The sequence below is a fragment of the Myotis myotis genome, unplaced genomic scaffold, assembly GCF_014108235.1.
Source record: "Myotis myotis isolate mMyoMyo1 unplaced genomic scaffold, mMyoMyo1.p scaffold_m19_p_17, whole genome shotgun sequence".
Taxonomy (NCBI): Eukaryota; Metazoa; Chordata; class Mammalia; order Chiroptera; family Vespertilionidae; genus Myotis; species Myotis myotis.
The window spans coordinates 15,560,503-15,585,030 of NW_023416321.1; the positions used below are offsets into that span (position 1 = coordinate 15,560,503).

At 45.9% G+C, this 24,528-nt stretch overlaps 1 protein-coding gene across 10 annotated transcripts in view; it reads left to right on the top strand.

Moving 5' to 3' along the window:
- LOC118671504 (signal transducer and activator of transcription 5B) overlaps positions 1-24,528 on the top strand; it is a 68,808-nt gene that overhangs the window by 29,495 nt on the left and 14,785 nt on the right. For 5 of the 10 annotated variants that reach the window (XM_036339763.1, XM_036339757.1, XM_036339765.1 and 2 more), the window contains 4 exons: positions 15,879-16,015; positions 19,321-19,477; positions 20,578-20,667; positions 21,515-21,689. In XM_036339763.1, coding sequence (XP_036195656.1) covers positions 15,888-16,015; positions 19,321-19,477; positions 20,578-20,667; positions 21,515-21,689 — 550 coding nt within the window. In that variant the 5' untranslated portion in view covers positions 15,879-15,887. Of the gene's footprint in view, positions 1-3,108; positions 3,160-4,585; positions 4,654-5,945; positions 6,294-12,036; positions 12,150-15,875; positions 16,016-19,320; positions 19,478-20,577; positions 20,668-21,514; positions 21,690-24,528 lie in introns of those variants that run through there. The other 5 variants (XM_036339758.1, XM_036339761.1, XM_036339759.1 and 2 more) reach the window with 4 other exon arrangements.

Consider the following 24,528-nt stretch of genomic DNA (forward strand, 5'->3'; position numbering starts at 1 on the left):
CAAATATAAATGACGTAGTAATGGCTTTCTATCGGTCTGCCTGGAGGGAGAGGGGAAAAGAAAGTAATAAAACTAAAGAGGAAATATCCTTAGTTTGTTTCTGAAGGATAGAAATTAACTTGCTGAGGAAAAAAGAAATATAATGGGAGCTCTGATTGGTAAAGAGACACAGAGAAAGAGAGAGGGAGCGTGGAGGGCAATTTGAAGAGTGTCCCGTGCAGGTCAGATTTCAAGCAGGATCCCCGTCCGTGAGAGCCTCTGACACTGCTTTCCTTAACCCCGTGTTCTCAGCCTGGAGAGTGGAGGGTCCGCAGCTAGACTCGGCCTTAAGAGTTTGGGCCAAAGCCACGCGCATAGGAGAGGTACTTTTTTACATTCAACGTTTATGATGTCTACAGCCGCAGGTGTTAGCACGCCCAAGACAGAATTGACAACGAAAAGCATCACCCCGTGCCAGATCTGACTCCGCGTGCAGAGGCGGTGGAAATGGCTGCGGTGGCATTCCCTAACATCAGTACCCTGGGATTTCTGTGACTTTTCAAGGTGCTAGGAGTCTCCCCTGGTCCTTCCTGTTTGAATATGAATGGACTTCGGTGGCCCTCATTGTCCCGCCCCCAGGCCTCCTGCATTTAGATGGCCAGCATTTGGGAAGTTTGCTGGTCACAGAGAGATGCTGGCTTTTTCCATTCCCTGTCACAGGGCCAGTTCAGTCTGCTTTCCTTGGGACTTGGTTTGGTTTTCTTCACAGCAGCAGCTGCTAATGAGGGACAGCTTTTGAGCGAGCAGCTTGTCGTTTTTGGCAGGGGGAGGGGACATCCATAACCATTCAAGACTCTGTTTTCCTTTGCTAAATTTACTTTACTACATGGAAGTACGTCTGCAGCAAAAAATAGTCTGCAGTCACTCAGGCACGGCGGTATTTACTGAAATACCTTCCCCGAGTTGGCATTCGATCCTGCAGTTGGAGAACTCTCAGGAGATAAGTAACAGGTTCCGCGTCTATCAGGCGAGCCACCCCCCCAGCGGGAATCTGCATTCTGGATGCAGAACGTTACCCTCCTGTTTTGGCGCAGCAATCAGTCTTTCCGGATTGCGCTTGGTAGAACGCCTGGTAACCGTCGGAGTGGGTTGTTGATAAACACTGCGCCTTACGTTGATGCTCAGCTGCTTTTTTGAGGCAGAATTAAAAGACGCAGTTTCGTTTGCATAAAGAAGAAGCTGTCTTTGGAATTTCTGCTCGCATTGGCATCATCCCATTTCATGTAGTTCTCCTCTTTGAAACTGCCACAACAAGGCGTTAGCGCTGCTCTGCGAACTTGTCACGATATTTATGGAATGGTACGGCTTGCAATTATACTTGCCGTGATTAGCACCGACGATGAGTCAAAACCTCCGTCACATTTTCTATAAAGTGTGATTCAGTCCCATTATTCCTGTAATAAGGACTCGAGTTAATGACCCCCACAGTGGTAAAAATAACATCTTAAAGGAAATAACTGACCTACCAGCCATTTCAGCTATTTCCCCCAATTTAGGTTCTTTGTAACTCGGAGGTCTACCAACGTCGTATTTAACACGCAATTATTGAACATCTACCATGCACTAAGCATTGTGTTTGAAGGAATCAAAATGGTTCCTGCCCTGGGATAAGTTACAATGTAGTTAAGCAACAGGTAACTCAGAATTGCTTTAGTTCTCATGCCGAGTGTAGCACATTCTCACTCTAGAGAGATAAAGCAATCCATCTTTATTTATTTAAAAAAAATATTTTTTATTGATTTCAGAGAGGAAGGGAGAGGGAGAGATAGAAACATCAACGAAGAGAGAGAACCATTGATCGGCTGCCTCCTGCACACCCCACACTGGGGATCCAGCCCACAACCCTGGCATGAGCCCTGACCAGGAATCAAACCATGACCTCCAGGTTCATAGGTCCACACTCAACCACTGAGCCACGCCAGCCAGGCAAGCATTCCATCTTTTAAAACTGGGATGATCGCCGAAACCGGTTTGGCTCAGTGGATGGAGCGTCGGCCTGCGGACTGAAGGGTCCCAGGTTCGATTCCGGTCAAGGGCATGTACCTGGGTTGTCGGCATATCCCCGGCGGGAGATGTGCAGGAGGCAGCTGATCGATGTTCCTCTCTCATCGATGTTTCTAGCTCTCTATATCTCTCCCTTCCTCTCTGTAAAAAATCAATAAAATATATAAAAAAAAAACAAACAAAAAAATCCTGGGATGATCAACCTTGGCTGGTGTGGCTCAGTTGGTTGGGTGCTGTCCCCTGCACCGAAAGGTTGCTGGTTTGAATCCCAGCCAGGGCACATGCCCAGGTTGCAGGCTCCATCCCAGTAGGGGACGTGCAGGAGGCAGCCAATCGATGTTTCACTCTCACATCGATGTTTCTCTCTCTAAAAATCAATTAAATGTAATAAAAAATTAAAACTGGGGTGATCAAAATGATAAAAGTCATAGGATATGAGTATTGGTTGATTCCTTTTTTAGCTAAAGGTGTTAAAGATTGTATGAGGCACCTTTCATCTAATATATAAAGAGCCAGTGACCGTAACATCATAACAACCGGAACAACCTATCGAACAGTCCCTATGAGGTGCATTGACCACCTCTCGGTCCCTCCCCCCCAGCCTGCAGGCTAAGATTGATCACCAGGCCTATGGGGAACCACGGAAACGAGGGTGGGTGGCAGCGGGGCGGGACTGGGGACTGTCGGGCGGGTACCTCTTGGTCCCTCCCCCCTGCCTGCATGTTAAGATAGATCGCCAAGCCAGCGGGAAGGTGGGTGGGTGGAGGTGGCAGGGCGGGAGTAGGGACTGGCGACTGGCAAGCGGGCAGAAGATGGCCCTGATTGCAGGCTAGGCCTAGGGACCCTACCTGCACACGATTTTGTGCGCTGGGCCTCTAGTAGAAGTATACACTTCCTAGGCTCCTTGTTCCAAATGTCCCCTGTTAAATTCAGAAGAGTAAATACTTCTTAGTGGCATGGCTTGGTGAACCCAGATGATCTAACATTCATCCCGTTATACAGTGTACACTGTAAACAGTCAGGTGGCTACTTATATGTTTGTCATGTTGATATTCGTTATCACAGGAATTTATCGTTTACACCTGGCCTGTACCTTCATCTGCATACCAGCCTTAAGTAAGTTGACGTTTAATTATCGGCATAAGGTGAACAGTTGCCCAGATGACAGCTGACTTCAGTATCCTTTACTATCCTAACTTACCCGCTAGGATATTTCACAAGCTGTTTTCTCGTTTTTATAAGTGATTATTGTGGCCATAATGAGAAAACCGGAGATTAAGATGGTCCCTCCTAAATCTTGGGGGTGGATTATAACCTATCTAACAGAAAACTAGTAAGGGACTTGGGAACAAATGTAACAAGTATAACCAGCCACTCTTCGTCTTATAGGAAGTGTCACAATGTTCATTCTGACCACAAGTGGTCAGGGTCTAGGTTTTGGCCTCATTGGAAAGTTACCCACCCCCAGAACTGTTCCCATTGTTCTCCTCTCACTCCCTTTGACAATCCAACACTTTTAGCTGATTTCTGATTGGTTTAGGGGAGTGAAGCTGAGCCACCAAACCCCAAACATGGCTTCTTCTGGTTGCCTGAAGGTTTGTCATCTAGATGTTCGCACCATCCCATACAAAGCATTTTTGGAATGTCAAATAATTTTTTTTTTTTTTGGTATCTATCTGTGAGTTGTGCTTTGTGTTAATTCACTTTGTAGCTTTTATCTTAAAGCAGTCTTAAACCACAGGTATCCTTGTGAGGAAAATCTCACGTGGATGGGTAAGAGGTTTTAATAAGTACGGGGTTTGAGAGGAGGCGCCCTGCAGGTAGACAGCCTAGGCACTGATCCCAGCTTCTGTGCTTTGTTGCTGCAGGACTTGGGGCAAATTTCCTCCCCCTTAAGCCTGTTTCCTCATCTGTAGAATGAGAGCAATCATCGTGCTGCCGTTATCGGTTTTTTCATGAGGGTGCATGTAAAGGGCATATATAGCAGGGCGTGAGTTCATGACACGGTAGGAGCTCCTTGAATGTTATTGCTACTGTTACTAAGTATTACAATCACTACTCATACGCTCTTTTTTCTCCTTTCTGTGCGAGCTCCTTTGCTGTTGTTTAAGGTTTGGTGATTAAGTACAGGAAAGGCTTGGAAATGTAATAGTGTATTTTGTTTCCAACATGGAACCTGTTTCTAGTGTTGGTAGCAATCATTCATTTAACACGTTTAACAAACCAACAAGTTTTTCCTTGAACCCCAGACTGTGTTCCTTTTGAAAGTCTCAGAGGGGGTTACATACCCTCCATCATCAAAGCCTAGAATCTTCAGAACATAAGCGTGTCTCACAAAAGGCTTGGTGTCTCCGTTGCCGCCACAACCTGAAACTAGCGGCTTAGAAACCACAGAGAGCCCACCACATGCTGGAGGGGCCTGGAAGGGCCCCTCACAGTTTCTTGTAAGCTGTATGTAGACAGCTCAGCCCGGAACCAGTCTGGCTGAGAAAACTTAAAAAGTCTTCTTTTTTTCCTTCCTCTTTATCTTTCTGTTCAAAAGGATCTAAATTGTTGCCTCTAGGAAGATTGAATGCAGAGATGAGCTCTTAAAGAAGTCTACGCAAGAAGGTACTGTTTCTTTGAGGGTGAGCGGGTGTTCGATATTATTTTTTTTAAATATATGTTTTTAATTGACTTCAGAGAGGAAGGGAGAGGGAGAGAGAGAGAAACATCAGTGATGAGAGAGAATCATTCGTCGCCTGCCTCCTGCGCACTCCCTACTGGGGACCGAGCCCACAACCGGGGCATGTGCCCTGACCGGGAATCAAATCATGACCTCCTCCTTGTTCATAGGTGATGCTCAACCGCTGAGCGGGTTCAACATGGCCAGGTTCTCTATTACTTCATAACTATTTGGGGTTACTACCTAAAGAGGATTTAAAATCATATTTTCTGTCCTCTTCCTCTCTTTGTTCATAGTTGTATAGTCTTTTCTCCACGCCTAACCTAGGAAACTATATAGTCCTTGTATATGTGCTTGTCAGCATTGAACCCGGCCAGTGCCTTATTGTGTTGGACAACGATTGGACTTTAGTTTGAGAAGAGGAAAGCTAAAGGTTTATTTTCAGCCGAGACCGGTTTGGCTCAGTGGATAGAGCGTCGGCCTTCGGACTGAGGGGTCCCAGGTTCGATTCCAGTCAAGGGCGTGTACCTGGGTTGCGGGCACATCCCCAGTAGGAGATGTGCAGGGGGCAGCTGGTCGATGTTTCTCTCTCATCGATGTTTCTAACTCTCTATCTCTCTCCCTTCCTCTCTGTAAAAAATCAATAAAATATATTTTTTAAAAAAAATTTATTTTCATATCAATCCACTAGGGACCTCACATGTTGTCACATTTATTACGGCCCCAAAATTCACTTTATTCTTAGGCAGCGACTTGTGGAACATTCGTGTAAATCTAGTCCCGTCCTCCTCGCGTGTAAGTCCCCGTTCAGCCTGGTGGTTTCTGCCAGCCCCACTGCTGTTTAAAAGGCCTGGCCCCATGTGACCGTATTGTCTTCAGCGTAGTCACGTGAGACACTTTACGGTTCTGGGTCTCACATTTGGTTTGTTTTTCTTTGGAGCTTTACTGGAAACCAAACACGATTGCGTACAAGCTGCAGAAGCAGGAGGGGAAGTTGGCCAAGAATCAACTGCTTTCTGTTTGGTCTGTCTGAGGCAGCTGACCTTTTGGAAGGAAATCGCTGCTCTTTGCTTCTTCCTGTAACAGCGCAGCCTGTCAAAGAGCATGGACGCAGAAGCCGTTATCCTGGCTGATGTCTCGGGCGACAGCGCCGTTCGGGTAGCGATGGGCGTTTTTCCGCGCACCTGCTGTATGTTGTAGGGACGGTCACTCGCGGTCGTGGTGCTAAGCTAGCTGTGTGTCGCTATCCCAGGAGACACGGAGCCCGAGAGAATCTGTTTCTAGAAAAAGTAGTTTGTTTTAGCAAAAGCAACTGTATTTTCTCGCAAAGCGCCCGTGTCAATGCTGTGGTAAAAGTTACCTTGTGCACAGGTTTAATTCTTCTTAATGGTGAAGGTCCTGATGTCATTATTATTTCTTACACCGGGTAGCCTTTTGTCACCAAGAGGCGGAACACGTTGACTTTCTAAGACACGGTGAGCCCTTATCGAAATGTCATTTCATCTCAGAATTAGAATTAGCCGCTTGCCACCTGCTGCCCATCGTTGGCCCCGCGTTTCTGCAGGACGCGTTGGATTTAAACACAGTGAGCATCGTCCTCCGCACAGTGGCATTATCCTCAGAAAGCTGCCGTCAGTCGGACTTCGCAAATGGCACATCATCCAGTGAGCAAACAAAGGAACTAGCTGATGAGGCATTTCTCTCCTAACAGACACGATTGTAGTTTTCCATTTATTTTAACCAAAACATGGTTAGGTTCACTTTCTATTTTGTTGTGTGTGTGCGCGCGCGATTTTTTGTTTTGTTTTAAAGGATTTACATTCAAATAACCGTCTGTTAGCAAGAATGAAGTAGATTCGGATTATGGTAAATACAGAGAATGAAGCTACCTGAAAGGGGGTGGGGGAGAGACAGGAAATGCTACCTTCTTCTGCGTCAGTTTGGGTTCGGTGGGTCGTGTCCTGTTTCAGTGTCCTTCGGTCTCTCTCCCAGGTGTGCTGTTGGCTGTTGGGTGAGCGCTGGTGTGGATGCACATAAAGGTGTAAAGCATGACCTAGGGGGAATGATCTCGGGGCTGCCTTTCTGTTCTTGGGAACTGGCCTGAGCTGTTCAGTCTTCCTGAGACACTGAGGGACCCGGGAGGGAATGCAGACCTTGCTGTGGCTGTAAGTGCAGGTTCTGGGCACAAAGTTGATGTCAACAAAACAGGATCGAGCCCCCCAGTTCCGTTGGCCTTTTTGAGTAGGAGCCAGTTTAGGAACCACTGGCTAAGGCCTTCTGGGATCTGGTCTTGTAACTCTAGCCCTTGGAGGCCTTGAATTATTACCCTTAAACTGTCAAGGACCTGCTCGTATGCCAGTTGTGTTCAGGTGTGTCATTAGGGGGAAGGGGAATGCCGTTTTGAAAAAGGAGTTTTTAGAGAGAGTGGAAGGGAGGGGAAGAGACAGAGAGAGAAACATGGATGTGAGAGAGACACATCTATTGGTTGGCTCCCCCACGCGCCCCGACGGGGGCGGGGATCAAGCCTGCAACTGAGGTAGGTGCCCTGGGTCGGAACCAAACCCGAGACCCTGCAGGCTGCCGGCCGACGCTCTAAACACTGAGCACACCCCGCCGGGGCACAGCAGATGTTTTTAGTTGCCTGGGAAGTGGTAGTGATGTCGTTTCTTCCCAAATGGGTTTTCAAGTTGCTAAATGGATTTCAACACAGAGAGAATGAGAACGCCTCAAGCTGCGGGCCCCTGTGGCAGGACGGCCCGGCCTGCAGGACAGCATCCTCCCGCCTGCCGCGCAGAGTCTGAGACGCCTGATGTGTATGTACCGCCAGGGCTCATTTCCAGGCGAGAGCACGCCTCTACTCTAATGGCTTTTTTTCCCCCCCTTAGATTTTGAAAAAATTTAAAATTATTGAAAAATTGAAAGAATAGGACAACGAACACTCATATACACTTTGCCTAGATTGACCAGTTGTTAACAGTTGTTACATTTAGGTAACACCTCTCTCTCCCTCTCCCCTTTGAAAGTAAGTTGCAGACATCATGACTTTACCCTTAAATACTTGAGTATGTATCTACCAAGAACAAGGTCATTCTATATAAACTCAATGCCATTATCACTCTCAGGAGCTGTAACGTTGATACAATAATATCCAATTATAGGCCATGTTAAAATGTAATTAAGCCCAACTGGTGTGGCTCAGTGGTTGCGTGGTGATCTACGAACCAGGAGGTCACAGTTCAATTCCCGGTCAGGGCGCATGCCCAGGTTGTAGCTCAATCCCCAGTGGAGGCATGCAGGAGGCAGCTGATCAATAATTCTCTCTCATCATTGATATTTCTATTTCTCTCTCCTCCTTTCCTCTCTGAAATCAATAAGGATGTATTTTTTAAAAATGTAATTAAAATTTTTAATTGTCCCAGTAATGTCCTTTAGAGCCGTGGTGTGGGTTTTTTGTTTTTTTTTTAACTATGTCCTAGGTAGTTATCATGTTTTTTTTTAGTCTCCTTTAATCTAGAACAGTTCCACATTTTTCTGTCTTTCATAAGAGTCTCACAATTTGTATTTGTCTGATTGTTTATTCATGAGTAGAGGCGAAACATTTAGTGTGTGTGTTCTTTTCAGTGCGTCACATCTGGAGGCATAAAATGACCGTTTGTCCCATGATCGGGGATGTTTGATTACTTGGTTAAGGTGTTGTCCACCAGCTTTTTCCACTGAATACATACCCCTTCCCTTCTGTGAATAATAAGTAATATGTGAGGCAATACTTTGACGCTGTGTGGACTGTCCTGTTCGCCAACAAGTATCACCTAATCGTTTGAGCAGCTATGATGATCCTTGTCTGAGTCCACTCTCTTTATTTATGGGATCGTGTGTGCTGGGCCAAGTTATATTTAGGTGACAGTTTTAAATATATGATAACCCACTGATTAAGACTTGGTCTTTATATTTAGCAAATAGCTGCCCTCCCTCCTCCTTCAGGCCTCCCTTCCCCATTCTACCTCCTCGCCCTTTTCTCTTCTTCCCAAAATAGTATGTAATCATTTGGCTGTGACGTAAAGATTTATGACTGATTGTCTTCCCAGAATATTATCATCTCTATTGTTGCCTGGGCAAATTTTTCCTTGTTTATGTTTTTGCAAGCCAAATACTTTTATTCTTTCTGTTCTCGTCCCATCTGTTTAATAATCTGATTTTGTCAGAGAACTGCCTTCCTGATTGCTTATAAAGTAGTGTTTAGAAAAAAAAAAATTTAAAGAGCAGATGGCTCTGGTATTGACCTACTTCTACATGGGAAAGTTTTACTATAACCTTCTTACTTGATGTTAGGCCAGTTTTAATATGAACAATGCCTTAATCCTTTATTACTACTATTCAATACTTTTCTGTCTCTCCAGGTTCCTACTACTGGGTAACCATCACCACTGAATGCATGTAATCATTGATATTGACACAACCAGGGAACTTGCTGTTTATAGTGTTTCCAAAGTCCTTTAGTCTTTAAATGGCGCTGATCTGATTAACAGGTTTTTTTTGCTTTTTGTTTTTTAAATATATTTTATTGATTTTTTACAGAGAAGAAGGGAGAGAGATAGAAAATTAGAAACATCGATGAGAGAGAGAAACATCGATCAGCTGCCTCTTGCACACCTCTTACTGGGGATGTGCCCACAACCAAGGTACATGCCCTTGACCGGAATCGAACCTGGGACCCTTCAGTCCGCAGGCTGATGCCTTATCCACTGAGCCAAACCGGTCAGGGCTGATTAACAGTTTTTAATCCTGGTTCCTTGCCTTATACTTTTCAGATTAGAAGCAATGTTTATACACCTTCTGTTTCATCTGCCAATGAGCCCAAGCCTTTGCCCAAATCAGAGCTTCACAACGTTAGGTCTCTTATTCTAATCTCTTACTCATTTTCTTTCTTTAAATTATGAAATATGGCAACATACAGAAAAGTACATGAAATAACATGACCAACCACCACAAGTCCTCAAGACAAAGGGAGCATGGTAGAGGGGGAGAAGGACAGCCTCGCGGGCCAGACTGCCCATACGTTGGCGCCCGCAGAAGTACGGGATCTGGAGCAAATACGTCACCTCCAGGAGAAACCTGTCCCCATTGAAAGTCACTCCCTGTTATCTCAGCCCTTGGCAACCACCCATCTGCACTGTCCCTGTGGGCTTTCCTATTCTGGACATTTCATATAAATGGAATTTATAATATCTGGCCTTTTACGTCGGGCTTCTTTCGCTTAGCGTAATGTTTTCAAAGCTCATCCATGTTGTAGTATGTCAGTACTTTATTCCTTCAGACATAAGAATAATATTCCATTTTATCCGTTTTATGTTTCCATTCATATTCATATTACTCCTTCTGCTGTTGATGGACCTTTGGGTTATTTCTACTTTTTGGCTATTATGAATGCTGCTGCTATGAACATCTGTGCACAAGTTTTTGCAGGCATGTTTTCAGTTCTCTTAGGCATATGTCTGGGAGTGGAACTGCTGGGTCCTATGGAAATTCCTTGTTTAACCTTTTGAAGAATTGCCAGCTTGCTTTCCACAGTTGCACCATTTTACAATCCTGTTTAATTTGCTGACTCTCAGTTCTCTCATCTATAAAGTGGGGATTATAATAGTACCGACCTCGTAGGGTTTTGTGAGGATTAAATGAGTAGGTTCAGAGAAGCACTTACGGTAATAAATCATACAGTAGGTGTTCTGTGAGTGGTAAATCTGATGGCGGGTAATAACACTAATAAATGTTACTTTAATTCATTTTTCAACCTTATTTCTAAAATTACTTTTATTTATTGGATGAATCAAAATATTTGTTGCTCATAATTCATACTTTCATTAGTAGGAGTCAGATTGTCCTTGGAAAGAACAGGATTTTTAAATTATTTTTTTGGAGTTTAGTGACAGCAGGTCATTTCATGCAACATTGTTTCATTATAACGTTGAGGTGAGATCCCATAGAAACGTAACTCTTGTTTACATCATTAGCCGGTGGTAAAATTGGTTTCATTATACATCGTTTTGCTTAAAGTTGCAGAACCTATCGGTGACAAGACTACTGTACTTACGGCAGTCTTGCTCTTGGGACACCACCCATCACAATCTTACCCTCTCATTTGGAGGTGAGCCGGTAACAGTCCTCCCAGTGCCTTCCCCTACTTAGGTGACTTAGCCATTGTGTCTAGAACATGAACCCTATGTTAGGGGATGGGATGGGATGGGATGGGATGGTGGCTGTGGTAGGATGGAGGATAGGAAATGTAAAATGCTTTATTTATTAATTTTATCCTCACCTGAGGCTATTTTTTTCCATTGCTGTTCAGAAAGAGTGGAAGGAAGGGAGACAGAGATAGAAAAACATTGATGTGAGAGAGATAAGGCAACCCTTCACCTCCTGCTTGCGCCAACACAAGGGGGGTGGGGTGGGGTGGGGTGGGGGTAGCGGCAGGGAGCAAACCGGTGCTCGCACCGACACTAACCACTGAGAACACTGGCCAGTGATATAAAATGCTTTAAATCATACCCATAGCCCTGGCCCATGTGGCTCAGTTCCTTGAGTGTTGTCCTATGCATCAAAAGGTCGCTGGTTTGATTTCCATTCAAGGCACATGCCCAAGTTTATGGGTTCGATTCCTGGTTGGGTGTGTGAGGAAGGCAGCCAATCAATGTCTGTCTCTCTCTCTCTCTCTCTCTCTCTCTCTCTCTCAATTTTTAAAAACATATTAAGAACATAAATTAGACACATAAATCCAGCAGACCAGATCCCTGCACACATTTTATGCCTCCCACTACCACCCCAAGCTAGAATTCAGTCACGCAGTTGGCCCATTTGCATTGGGACCCTTCTGTCATGTGCTCCCCACATCTCTTAGCCCAGAGCTTAGCTCTGGCATGACGTTGGCCACAGTGTTCCAGAAGAATTCAGAGATCGTGATATTTTTCTTTACAAAGTTTTATATTGTATTTTTAAAAGGGAAAGCGTCTAATAAAAAGGTATTTATTATTGAGACAAAATTGTCCCTAAGTCCCAGCCACTCATATAATTTATTTGTTAGTGGGCATTTACTTTTATGGTTTTCAGTAAGCGTGTATCATTATGAGCCATTAAACTTTGAAACCGTTTTTTTAACGATGGCCTGAGGGTCCGCGCCACTTGACACTCCTGAGTCACATCCAGAACTATAACGTCAATGTAAATAGCTTACACTTTCACAACATTCTGCATCCCACACTGCGGCGGGCTGTTTGGAGCACTTATGAACACCAAGGGCAACTAAGCAACACTCACATAGTTCTCGTCTTCGGCTAAAAATAAGATTGTGAATCCATTTCCCAGTCTTTAGAGAAGCCCCTGTGATGATTACCAAAGACACAAACCACTTCCCTTGTCAGAACATCACGCATTGAAGAGGGAGCTGCCGGTAAGTAAGCAGAAGAGAGAGTGTATTGAGGCCAGGGGGGCGCAGTCACCGCGGTGCAGAGCCGCAGGATCGGAGAGAAAGGGCAGAGACTCGGCTGGGCGGGTGCAGGTGTCGCCTGGTAACGGGTGTGGAGAGTGTCGACACGCATGCAGAAAAGCACTAATGCTTGGAGTCTAGGTTTTATTGATGCGATTGGGGAAAGTGGTGGTATTTTTTTCTCCCTCAACCACATATGTTAAATGGTTACATAATAATCTCAGTAAGCCATCCCATATTCCATGTATATAATTTTTAGTTAAAAAGTAAAAATGATTCTGTGTTATTTCGTGCATTTTTATTTTACATGTTTTTACTACTCATAGGCAAAACCTACTTTCTCTATCAAAGCATTTTCATGTCGTGGAATTAAAGTACATTGTATTTATCAAAATAAGGTGGTTGCCACCTTATATTCTCCAGCTGTTATTCTTCAAGTGTCATTTTAGAAAATAACTATTATATTTAGAGCCATAAAAATATTCTGACAAATGCTAACAGCTCAGCATCCCACTATTTGATAAAAACTAAGAACTAATATAAAACACAGGATAAGCCCTAGTTTGGTGAGAGCATCGGACCTGAAAGGTAGCAGGTTTGATTCCATCAAGGGCATGTACCTCTGTTGCAGGCTCTATCCCCTGCCCCGGTGGGGCACGTGCAGGAGGCAACCAATTGATGTGTCTCTTTCACTTCGATGTTTCACTCTGTCTGTCTCTCACCCTCCCTTCCAACTCTCTCTAAAAATCAATGGAAAAAATATCCTTGGGTGAGGATACAACAACAACAAACCCACAAAAAACCCCACAAGACAAAAATAAATAGTGTGACATCTATATAGTACCCCTACATATGTGGCATAGCACCATGGTCTTTCTTAAAACAATAATAGGCCCTGACCCAGTGTGCTCAGTGGTTAGAGCATCAACCCATGCACCGAAGGGCACGTATCTCGGTTGCATGCTCAATCCCCGGCCCTGGTTGGGCATGTGCGGGAGACAACCAATCGATGTATCTCTCTCACATCGATATTTATCTCGATATTTCCCTCCCTCCCTTCCTTCCCCTCTGGTTCTCAACCTTCTGGCCCTTTAAATACAGTTCCTCATGTTGTGACCCAACCATAAAGTTATTTTCGTTGCTACTTCATAACTGTCATGTTGCTGCTGTTATGAATCGTCATGTAAATATCTGATATGCAGCATGGTCTTAGGCGACCCCTGTGAAAGGGTCATTCGACCGCCAAAGGGGTCGTGACCCACAGGTTGAGAACCGCTGCAAAAAAATCAATGGAAAAAATATCCTCAGGTAAGGATTAACAAAAACAAAAAAAACAAAAACAATAACAGACTCCCCTGGAATATGCTCAGACAGCAGGACATGTGAAATATTTGCCACATATTTGGTGTGTATTTAATCACTCAGCAAGTGTTTATTGACTACTCGCCATGTCACGCCACTGTGCTAGGCTGCTAGGCACTGCACTGGGGACACAGAAGTGAATAGCAGTGCTCTTGTCACTCACCGTTCTTCAGAGTTCAGTGGAGAAGACAGACAAAAACCAATTAACAGAAACTAAAAGGAAAAATGACAGACTGTGGCAAATATTATTAAGGAACAAATAGACCATTGTAAATATAGACTCATCCAAATTATGAAGTCATCCCAGTTATAAAATTTATTTCCATTTCTTGCCTGGGCATTTCATACTGGTATCTATAGATTTGACCAAACTGTGTGTATACATTTATTTATGCAACAAAAAAAGTTACTGCTTGCTAATGTGCCAGGCACTGTTCTAGGCCCAAGAGAAGAAGCAGTGAACAAAACAAAGTCATTGTGTTTGTGGTGACTTCTCCCTGGTAGGGAGACAGTAGACAAATATGTGATAAATGTCAGGAAGTGATCCATGATATGGAGAAAATAAAGTAGACGGAGGATAGTGACCAGAATGTTATGTTACTTGGGTGGATTGAGAAGGAGTCGCTGAGGAGAGAAACGTTTTCCTTCTTTTGTCTCTTGGGTCAGTTCGGTTAATGAATGCAGAATGCAAGATTGTTTTTCTATCTGTTGGTATCTTTCCCACAGTCGCTACAGGAGCTCTGGTGAGGTCTTCTCTCCAGTTCCCTTCACTAAAAGAGATTAAAAGCTGCATTCTTTTCTTCATGCTTTTTTCATTCTTCCGTACTTGTAAATGCCCAAGCGCCTTCATCCATCCACCCATCCATCCCTTTACCTTTTATCCAAAAAACATGCTGCGGTGTCTATTCCAAGTTTCCAAAATCTTGGGACATGATTTATTTGATTAAAAATTACATTGTACAATTAAATGCCTTCCAGATGTTTGATGATCACGTGGAGGGAGCTCTTCTATCCAAGAGTCCTTCTCCCAGTAAACTCTCAGCCACTGAAATTTGAGGTCTTGGGTGATCTTAGGGATCCCAGCCTTCATGCCCCAAAGCTCTAAATAAAATTGCACACCGCTCAAGTGCTCTATAGCATTGCACAAGCCTAAAATAGGTAACTGGCACCCTCCCCACACCTCACTGTTGGCTAACTGGCTAGTCCCATAAATAGCTCAGTGTTACACTTATTGGACAACGATAACTAACAGAGATGGGATTTTTGTTTCCTAACACACACGTGTAGTCTCTGGTGTTCAACAAAAGCAAGCTCTAATTCGCTGACTGTAACAGCTCTTGGGAGAATTGTGCCAATCAATAGCCAAATTAATTTTGGATGGGATTAAAGATAGCCCTGCCTTATACCAGAGTCTACATTAGGGATCAGTGTTAGAGCAAGATTCTGTGTTAGAAGTCCCTTCTGTGTACATGAAAGTAATGTTACCGCTGCAATCAGGTTAAGCCCAGAGAGTTTCTGCCAAATGAATTTAAAATTCTCAGTTGGTTCTGAGAAGGCATCTTGGTAGTTTTTATAAGACCGTTTTTCTGAAATCAAGAGCATATTTTAAAAATCTACCCGTATTGGAATATAATGGTTCTTGTTTCTGACTCTTAGCTGGAATGTATTGTTGTTATGTCGGAAAGATTTTTTAAGGCTATAATTTAACAGAACATTGCTTCATAAATTCTTTAGCAATAACTCAGAAGGTGAACCTTGGGGTATTTTTCCAATAAAGTTGTGCCCTTTGTGTGCAAAGCATTGTTGCTTAGGTAACCTAGTCATAATACATAGGGTTCAATCCATGCTTTACATATTTTCACTTTCCTTTTACTGGGTCTTTTTCAAAATGGCAGTATGTTTATTGTAATTCTTAAAAGTCAAAATAAGAATCTAAAACAAGTTTTTTAAAAATCCCCATGCTAATTATTCCTCATTACTGTTCAGATGCTGCTTACTGTTGCTTCAAGTTCGGAACAAAAGTGAAGAAAATGTCTATGATATCGAAGCTTATAGGCAGTTCTTCCCCTTTGCACTTTTGCTTCTAGAACTTCAGTATATTGTATAGTCAGAGCTTTATGGACCCACCTAGATAGCTTCCCATGGCCACATGGAACACCCACATCCTGAAAACATTGTAACGCTAAAATTCAGTTCAAGAACCCGGATCTTCAGTCCACCAAAAAGGGCTTAAAAAGCAATTATCTTTAATAACTATATTAATGTTTACTCTAGTGGATTTAAAAGGGGAAGAAATAAAACCACCCAAACCACCAATTGTTTGTTTAGCAGATTGTAAACATGGCTGTGTGGATCCAGGCCCAGCAGCTGCAAGGAGATGCCCTTCATCAGATGCAAGCCTTGTACGGCCAGCATTTCCCCATCGAGGTGCGCCATTACTTATCCCAGTGGATCGAAAGCCAACCTTGGTAAGTGAACCGACTCTTCTCCATCATATTTCATAAAGCACAAGCTTATTTCTTTCTTTATTTATTAATATATTTTATTGATTCTTTACAGAGAGGAAAGGAGAGGGATAGAGAGTTAGAAACATCGATGAGAGAGAACATTGATCAGCTGCCTCCTGCACTCCCCCCCCCACCCCCCCGGGGATGTGCCCACAACCCAGGTACTTGCCCTTGACCGGAATCGAACCTGGGACCCTTCAGTCCGCAGGCCGACGCTCTATCCACTGAGCCAAACCAGTCAGGGCAGCACAAGCATATTTAAATTTGGAAGATAACACGATGGGGACTCCAAAACTTATACCTTAAAAAAAAAAAAAAAAAATCCTGACCCGTGAAGAGGTATTTAGCGCCATCTGAAATTTTAGAAAGATAGAATGACTCTTAGGATTTTAAAAATAGGTTATCTTCCACCCGACCGGCATGGCTCAGTGGCTGAGCATTGACCTATGAGGTCACAGGTTGTGGCCTCGAGCCCCAGTGTGGAGCGTGCAGGAGGCAGCCGATCAGTGATTCTCTCCCATCATTGATGTTTCTCTCTCTCTCTCCCTCTCCCTTCCTCTCTGAAATCAATTTAAAAAATATTTTTTTAAAAATAGGATATCTTCTCTTTAATAGTATATTCTGGCTAAAACCATTTGAACATTGCCGCTAGTAAAAACCAATTAACAAATGTTCTGAGTGCCTATAGGGTGCCTCGCAGAGTCGTAGGTAGTAGAGTTCATATGAAAAAATTAAAACCTTCGTCCACATAGAATTTAGTGCTGAATGGGACAGATAAGCTATGTCCATTCACATAATTTTTTAAAAGTGTATTGTTAACAAATTCAACAATGGAGAGACATTGGTGTTTTCAAATTTATATGTAAATTATATGTACACATAAAGACTAAACGACGATACACCAAAATATTAACAATAATTATATCTTGATGGCAGATTTAACAAGCATGTTTATTTTTCTTATTTTCCAAATCACTCTGTATTATATATTCAGGGGGAATTGTTTTTAAACGCTTTTACGATTAGTACAATGCAGTCAACTGGTAGGAATATTTCTCACTGACATTATTGCACGCCAGGCAGTAGGACGCCCGCTGCTCTGCTCCAGGCCGGGAGCAGGTTGGTTTGTCACCAGCCGGTCAGTCTGATCTGACAGACTCATCCTCTGCTGCAGGCTTGCGCCATTGCGGGTGGCGTGGCCTCTCCGACAGAGGCCGGGAGGAGGCGGCCTTTATGCTGCTGTTCGAGGAGGGCTGTATCCCTGGCAGTCACGCTGCCTGGGAATAGTCGCAATTGTGTATTAGTAGCGAATTTCTCTCCAGAAACGAGAGAGCTCCGGGAAGGCAATTTTCTAGGCAATTAAAAAAAAAATCTCAGCCCCGTGTAATTAAGTGAGAAAAAGGAGAGCTAAGTGTGAGCGTGTCAGCTGCACCTTGCGTAGTGCTTTTCCATTTCCTTTTCTTTTTTAAAGATCTTGAGGAGTTCAGAAAAACATTAATAGGAGGTTTCTGTTTATTTAAAATGTCATTGGATAGAATTTCCACGTCGTCTTCTTACTGAGCAAATGTTAAGAGACTTGTGTTGATATTAAAGGAAATCTGAATTTTATTTAGTTAAAAAGATTTTTTCCCAATGACAGTGGCATACAATATTGTATTCGTTTCAGGTACACAACATAGTTATTAGACATTTATTTAACTTACGAAGTTACCATCTCAGTAACTCTAGAATTTTCCTTAGTTTGGGTTTTCTTAAGAATATAAAGATTGTAGCCTGGCCGGCGTGGCTCAGTGGTTGAGCGTCGACCAATAAACCAGGAGATCACAATTCAATTAGGGCACATGCCCAGGTTGTGGGCTCGATCCCCAGTGGGGGGCGTGCAGGAGGCAGCCAATCAATGATTCTCTCTCATCATTGATGTTTCTGTCTCTCCTTCTCCCTTCATTTCTGAAATCAATAAAAACATATTTTTTAAAAAGAGTGTAAAGATTTTAATTAAAATGTCCAGTTCTTCATGTTTACAGTAAGAAAATATTTGGGGTGGGGGGACCTGGGGGGAAGGACAGAGAATTAAGTACAAGAACCAGTACTTGTTTTCCATGAGACTGGATCTTCTCAAGAATGGCTTCCTCGGACGAGGAGCGTTATTGCCGGTTGACACAGGGGTGCATGCTGGGCCGCCATTCCTTCCTTCCAGGCTTTTATTTAATATCTATTTTATTTAGTCCATAGACCGTGCACATTTAACATTTGACTTTCTCTGCTGCCTTCTCCAAGTGCATAAGTTCAGCACATCGTTTGATGAAGTCCGTTACCAACGTGTGGTACTCCTGTTTGTGCCTCCATTTGAAATTAGTTGCTAACTGACACGATGGGGTTAGAGGTGACAGCACTTTTTAGCGAGCACAGAATCTCTTGTTTGGCTTTAGACTCAAGCAACAGCAATTGAATATTATTTCAGTCTGATAGCTGTTTGGCTTCTCCAGTGAGCTGAGTAATTAAGTTCTGCCAAATAGCAACTGTTGCCTTAAATTGTTTAAAACATGAGCGTGTCGGGGAGGGGGGCTGAGAACGGGGGAAGGAGAGAGGGAGGAAGGGAGGCCATCCAAGCCCTGTCACCGTCGCCTGGCTCTGCATCAGTACAGAGCCTCTGGTTCCCTGGGGGAGTTAGTGTTGCCTGCAGGTCCCGCGTCTGCGACTTGTGTAAACGCTCTAGGAAGAGTCTGTCTGAATGAATCATTTCCAAGGCTTCTTAGAAACAGCAATAAGTGTTGTTTCACCTGCCTTAAGAAAACACTTTATATGTGACATTCGCAACATACAGAACCATTCGAGGGTGGAAAAAAAAAAAAGGTAGAACATTCTCGACATTGTGCCGCTTACACCGTGAAGGGGTGACTGTAAATAGGAAATTACCGGAGCCCCGCTTCCTTCAGTGTGCACAGAGCACGTCCCTCTCCCTTCATTCCCAGCGGGGAGCACGGGCACCACAGCAAGGGAGTAGGAGGAAGAGCAAGGGCAGCACATTGTTAAAAAAAGAAGAAAGAAAGACAGTAGACTCTTATCCAGTCCACTCAGGCAGTCAGTGGATTAGGGTTAGGTGCATGCAGGCATCTGGTCCATCTGAATGGAACGCTCCTCAAATGTGCAGTGAGCTTTACGCCGAAATCTCTTTAGCCAGAGACAGGGTGTGATGTGTTGAGGCTGCATTGATACAGGCTCATGTGCATGTATGTATACATATGTGTGTAATTTTTTTCCCCTAGGGACTCAATAGATCTTGATAATCCACAGGAGAACATTAAGGCCACCCAGCTCCTGGAGGGCCTGGTGCAGGAGCTGCAGAAGAAGGCGGAGCACCAGGTGGGGGAAGATGGGTTCTTGCTGAAGATCAAGCTGGGGCACTACGCCACGCAGCTGCAGGTGGGTGTGAGCGCCGGTCGCCGCTGCCGGCCCCCGGCGGGCCTCCTCCGTTCGGCACTCCCTCCCTCCAGACAGTTTCTTTCCCTTCAGCCCAGTGCTGTCGTCGTCGTCCTCGAGCTGCCCGCATAAAGCTCCTGTTGTTTATTGTCACGGTTGTAGCTTTTTAAACTTTGTATTTGAAAATAACGTCCAGTTCACAAAACGTTGCGAGGTTGCTACAAAGACGCCCATTGTTAGCATTTGCTTTATCATATCATATCACATCACACACGTTTTCTTGGTCACTTGAGAGCAGGTTGTGCACATCACGTCCCTTTGCCCCAAGTACTGCAGCGTCCGTTTCCTAAGACTGTGCGCCTTCTCGTACATCGTTGTCGTCCTGTCATCACCGTCAGTAAACTGGGCGTTGACAGACGCCTTCGGGTGACTTTACGTCTGTCTTCCCATCTTGTCAAATGACTCGATGCCCTGTAGGGCGTTTATTTCCGCCCCCTCCAGTCCGGGATCCAGCCCAGCGTCCCATCGTGCGTCTAGTCATCGTGTCTCCTTAATTGCCTTTAATCTGGAACTGTGTCTCAGCCTTTCTTTGTCTTTAGTGACACTGACACTCTGAAGAAATTCAGCTCCTCTACTTCTTAAAGATAAAACGTATCTCATGTTGGGTTTGTGTGGCGTTTCCTCATGATTAGATTCGGGTTACACAACCCTGATCCGCACCCTGAAGGCTGTTGTGTCCTTCTCACGGCACCACATCTGGAGACGTACAACGCCCATCTCCCCGTCGCTGGTGGAGCGATTTGCATTGCCCAGCATAATGGTGTCCAGGTTCTCCTCTGAGGTGGCCTTTTGACGTGTATTCCTCCTGTGTCCAAGAATGATGCCCTAGTACTTCGGGCACATTAGGGCGCAAGAAATGAAATGCTCTTACCTTCTTACGTAGTTGGGTTTTTTACAAGGTGCTTTCCTTGTCCCCCGTTGATATTGGAGGAGCAGCATAGCTCATGATTACAGCGCCGTGTCTCTAGGAGTCTGCTCCAAGGCAGGGTTAGGCCCGTAGCATGGAGGGGAACAGAGTGATGTCTGCTCTTGGATTCTTTCAGAACACGTATGACCGCTGCCCCATGGAGCTGGTCCGCTGCATCCGGCACATTCTGTACAATGAGCAGAGGCTTGTCCGAGAAGCCAACAATGTGAGTGTCCCCTGGGTGTGGGGAGAGGAGTTGGGAAACCCCATCTTGCCCACTTCCCTCTGGACCCCGTTTGTCATGATGGCTCGGGGCGCACCTATCAGTGTCTCTATAAACAGAGTCTTGTTCTAAGAGGCAACAGGAAATAGAAGACTGTACTCTGCCCTTAACTGATGTATAGCCTGATGAGCTTGCAACCACAAAAGAATGTGCACAGGTGTGAAGTAATTCAACCCCCAATGAATAATTTTTCAGTCAAGTCATGTCTATATTCAGGTGACACTTCTGCCCGCCTTCTCTCAGCCAGCTGGTGAAGGAATGGATCAGACCAGGTCACTTCAATGCCTGGATCCACAAAGCCCTTGTGGATGCCCCCCACACACACACCTGTAACTTCACTTTGGGGTCTCCAGGATGATACCTGGGAGAGGTTCCCCTGATTCCCTCTCCCCTCAGTCACAAGTAGGTCTTGAATGAGAGCAAAGACACTGTGTGTTCACCTGCCCGTTCCCCACTTTGTCCCCAGGGGTCATCATCATTAGTAGGAAAACCCAGGTAACTTTGAAGGGAACTAGATGGACCGTGATTGGGATAGTCTGGTGGAGGCCAGAGCTGCACTAGGAATTCCTGCTGTGTTTTAGGAGGATGCCATGGTCCGCCAGCGCACCCTCTTCTCCTCGTTTCCGACTCTACACCAATTCTCACAAATGACGTTTGCAACTCCTAGGACTCAAAGTTAAGGTTTTGGGGTTTCATCCCCGTGACAGGTGCTGGCTGAGCCCTTGCACTGAGGCCTGAGTGGTCTCCCGTCCTCACTGCTGCCTGCACTCTGCCCTCGCTCTGTGTCCAGGGTGCCTCTCCAGCCGGGAGTCTTGCCGACATCATGTCCCAGAAACACCTTCAGATCAACCAGACCTTTGAGGAGCTGCGGCTGGTCACGCAGGACACCGAGAACGAACTGAAGAAGCTGCAGCAGACTCAGGAGTACTTCATCATCCAGTACCAGGAGAGCCTGAGGATCCAGGGTGAGGCGGGCGGGAGTGGGGCTGGGAAGAAGCTCAGGTCCTGTGGGGAGAGAACCACTGCCTTTCTCTGCAGCATCGGGGACTCGTTCGCGTTGGGAAGATGAGGCCTGGGAAGGGGAGAAGGCAGAGGCTTGCCTTCGGAGAGTGTGGCTCTCACTCAGGCTTCCCATACCCAGCCGGCTCCTGGTCTTGCAGGAAGCGCTCCCAGTCCAGTAGACAGCACCCAGACGGTGGTTTTGTATGTTTTAAGTGCCGCTTTACTCTCTGAGCAGGGCCAGTGTAAGGGCTCAGGACTGTGTTTCTGGTGACAAACTTTTCATTTTCTGCACAGCTTTTCAGAGAGGCCATCCTGGGGCACATTAGTTGCCCGTAGACAAAGGCCCCCCTTCCTGGTGGGAATCCAGCCTGGCAGTCTGGGTACAGAGAACTTCAGAGTCAGCCCAGAGGCTGTGGAGCCTCAACAGCACCCTCTGCTGTCCTTGTGGGGGCCTGGCAGTGTGGCAGTGGTTTCCTCAGAGAAGCCTTTGCTGCACCAACCAGCCATTCAAACACACACACACACACACACGCACACGCACACACACACGCGCGCGCGCACACGCACACGCACACGCACACACACACACGCAGTGTGCTCTTCTAATACCACGCGTGTGGGCGCCGTCCTGTAATTATATCGATACTGTTTATTAGCTGTGTCTTCCCCACTAGGATGTAAATTCTTTGAGAAGGGACTGTGTCTTACATCTCTATACCCTCAGGCCAGCACATTGCCTGAATCACAGTAGGTGTTGAGTAAATGGTGGGATGAGTCTAGCACGTCTCCTTCCCATCTGATTCCACACCTGACTGGCCCTGGGGCGGGCGGTGGGGGCGTGGAGAAAGCCCGCTTCCCAGATGGGGGAACAGGATAGCCAAGCTCTCAGTTCTCTCCCAGACTGGTCACCATATCGATGATCCCACTCTTGGGTTTTCTGTTTCCTGTGTATGGGTTTGGGCTTGGGTTCTGGTTTGGGCTTGTACCCAGCAGGCAGTGTCAGTTCAGTCTCATTTATCAAGTTCACCATCAGAAACACAGACTATCGATCTGTTGTGCAGAGAAGGCTCAGTTCCCTCCAGTGGAGCAGACAATTGCCCCACATCTCCTGGCGTCCTTCCCAGAAGCGCCTGCAAATTGCCCGGAGAACCCTAACTGGGTCGCTCGCAGAGGGAGGCCGCACCAGGTGTTGGGGACACCACCACCTCCCTGTGGTGGCAGGAGCCTGAGGTGGCCCCCAGACGACCCTGCTGTGCTCCCTGCTGGACGATGCTCTCCCTGCTCAGGCCCCTGCAGTGAGATGGGCGCCGTCTCTCCGAACGCCCTTCTCGTCTGGGCTCTTCCTGGCTGTCTAGAGTTGCTTTGGTCTGTCCCAGCCTGTGTGACCTTGGGGCAGGGCCTAGGTCAGTGTGACGTGGCCCTCAGAGGCCTGCCAGGAGCTTGACCAAGACAGGCTGATGCTCACATCTTCTTGACTCAGCCCGAGGAAGGACACTGGGTGTTCAAAATGGCTCTTGGCTGCGCATAATCACCCCAGAATTTAGGCTAGTGTTTCCCTAGGCGGGGGATGGGATTGCAGGCTGTGGAGGTGAGCAGGTGGCTTTAATTGGGAAATGTTTGATTGCTTAATGTGGGTTATGAATTCACAGGTGTTTTTATATGATTCTTTCTCCCTTCCCTAGGTCTTAACTATTTCATAACTGATATTTTTTTTAACCCCCACCTGAGGATATTTTTCCATTGATTTTTAGAGAGTGGAAGGCAGAGGGAGAGACAGAGAGGGGAAAACATCGATGTGAGAGAGACACATCAATTGGTTGCCTCCCACATGCACCCCGACCAGGGCCGGGAGCCTGTAGCCCAGGTATGTGCCCTTGACCAGAATCATACCCGGGACCCTTCAGTCCACAGGCTGATGCTCTATCCACTGAGTCAAACCAGCAGGGCCATAACTGCTTTTTTTTTTTTTTTTTTTTTTTTTAATATATAGCATTTCATTGATTTTCTACAGAGAGGAAGGGAGAGGGACAGAGAATCAGAAACATCGATGAGAGAGAAACATCGATCAGCTGCCTCCTGCACATCTCCCCACTGGGGATGTGCCCACAACCCAGGTACATGCCCTTGACCGGAATCGAACCCGGGACCTTTCAGTCCGCAGGCCGACGTTCTATCCACTGAGCCAAACCGGTCAGGGCAACTGCTTTTTTTTTTAAAGGGTAATTATGCCTCACTGACTCCCTGCCATTGATAATCTTCCTAAAGGTTATCTCTCTCTCTCGCCTTCTCTCTCTCTCCCCCTTTCCTCTCGCTCTTTTCCTGTTGGTCAGCTGAGCTCACAGTGACCCAACCTGGACAAACTCGCTAGGCGCCTTCCTATGCAGAGAAACTCCTCTCCCTGAGGAGAGGCAGCTGTGCCCCAGGAGGCGGCACAGGCCCAGGAGCAGGGCCTTCCCTGGCGAGGCCGAGGCTGAGAGCTGCTGGTCCCCGTCACCCTTCAGTCCTGCCCCGTAGCCCATTGAGCAACAAGGACTAACTCTCACCCAGAGCTTCCAGGTGCCAGGCAGCTCCCTGAGCATTTTCCATATCAGCACTTTTCATCCTTCCTTCCGCCGAGGCAGGGAGCAGGCGTCCCTGTTTTGCACACGGGGAGACTGAGGCACAGGGGAGTGAGGGGATTCCCCCGAGTCCACCCCGCTAGCAGATGGCCAGGCCGAGGCAGACGAGGCGGAGGGCTCCAAGCCGGACCCCAATGTGGCGTGAGGAAGGCGGGGCCCCAGCCGTGTGGGCTGGGGTGGTGGG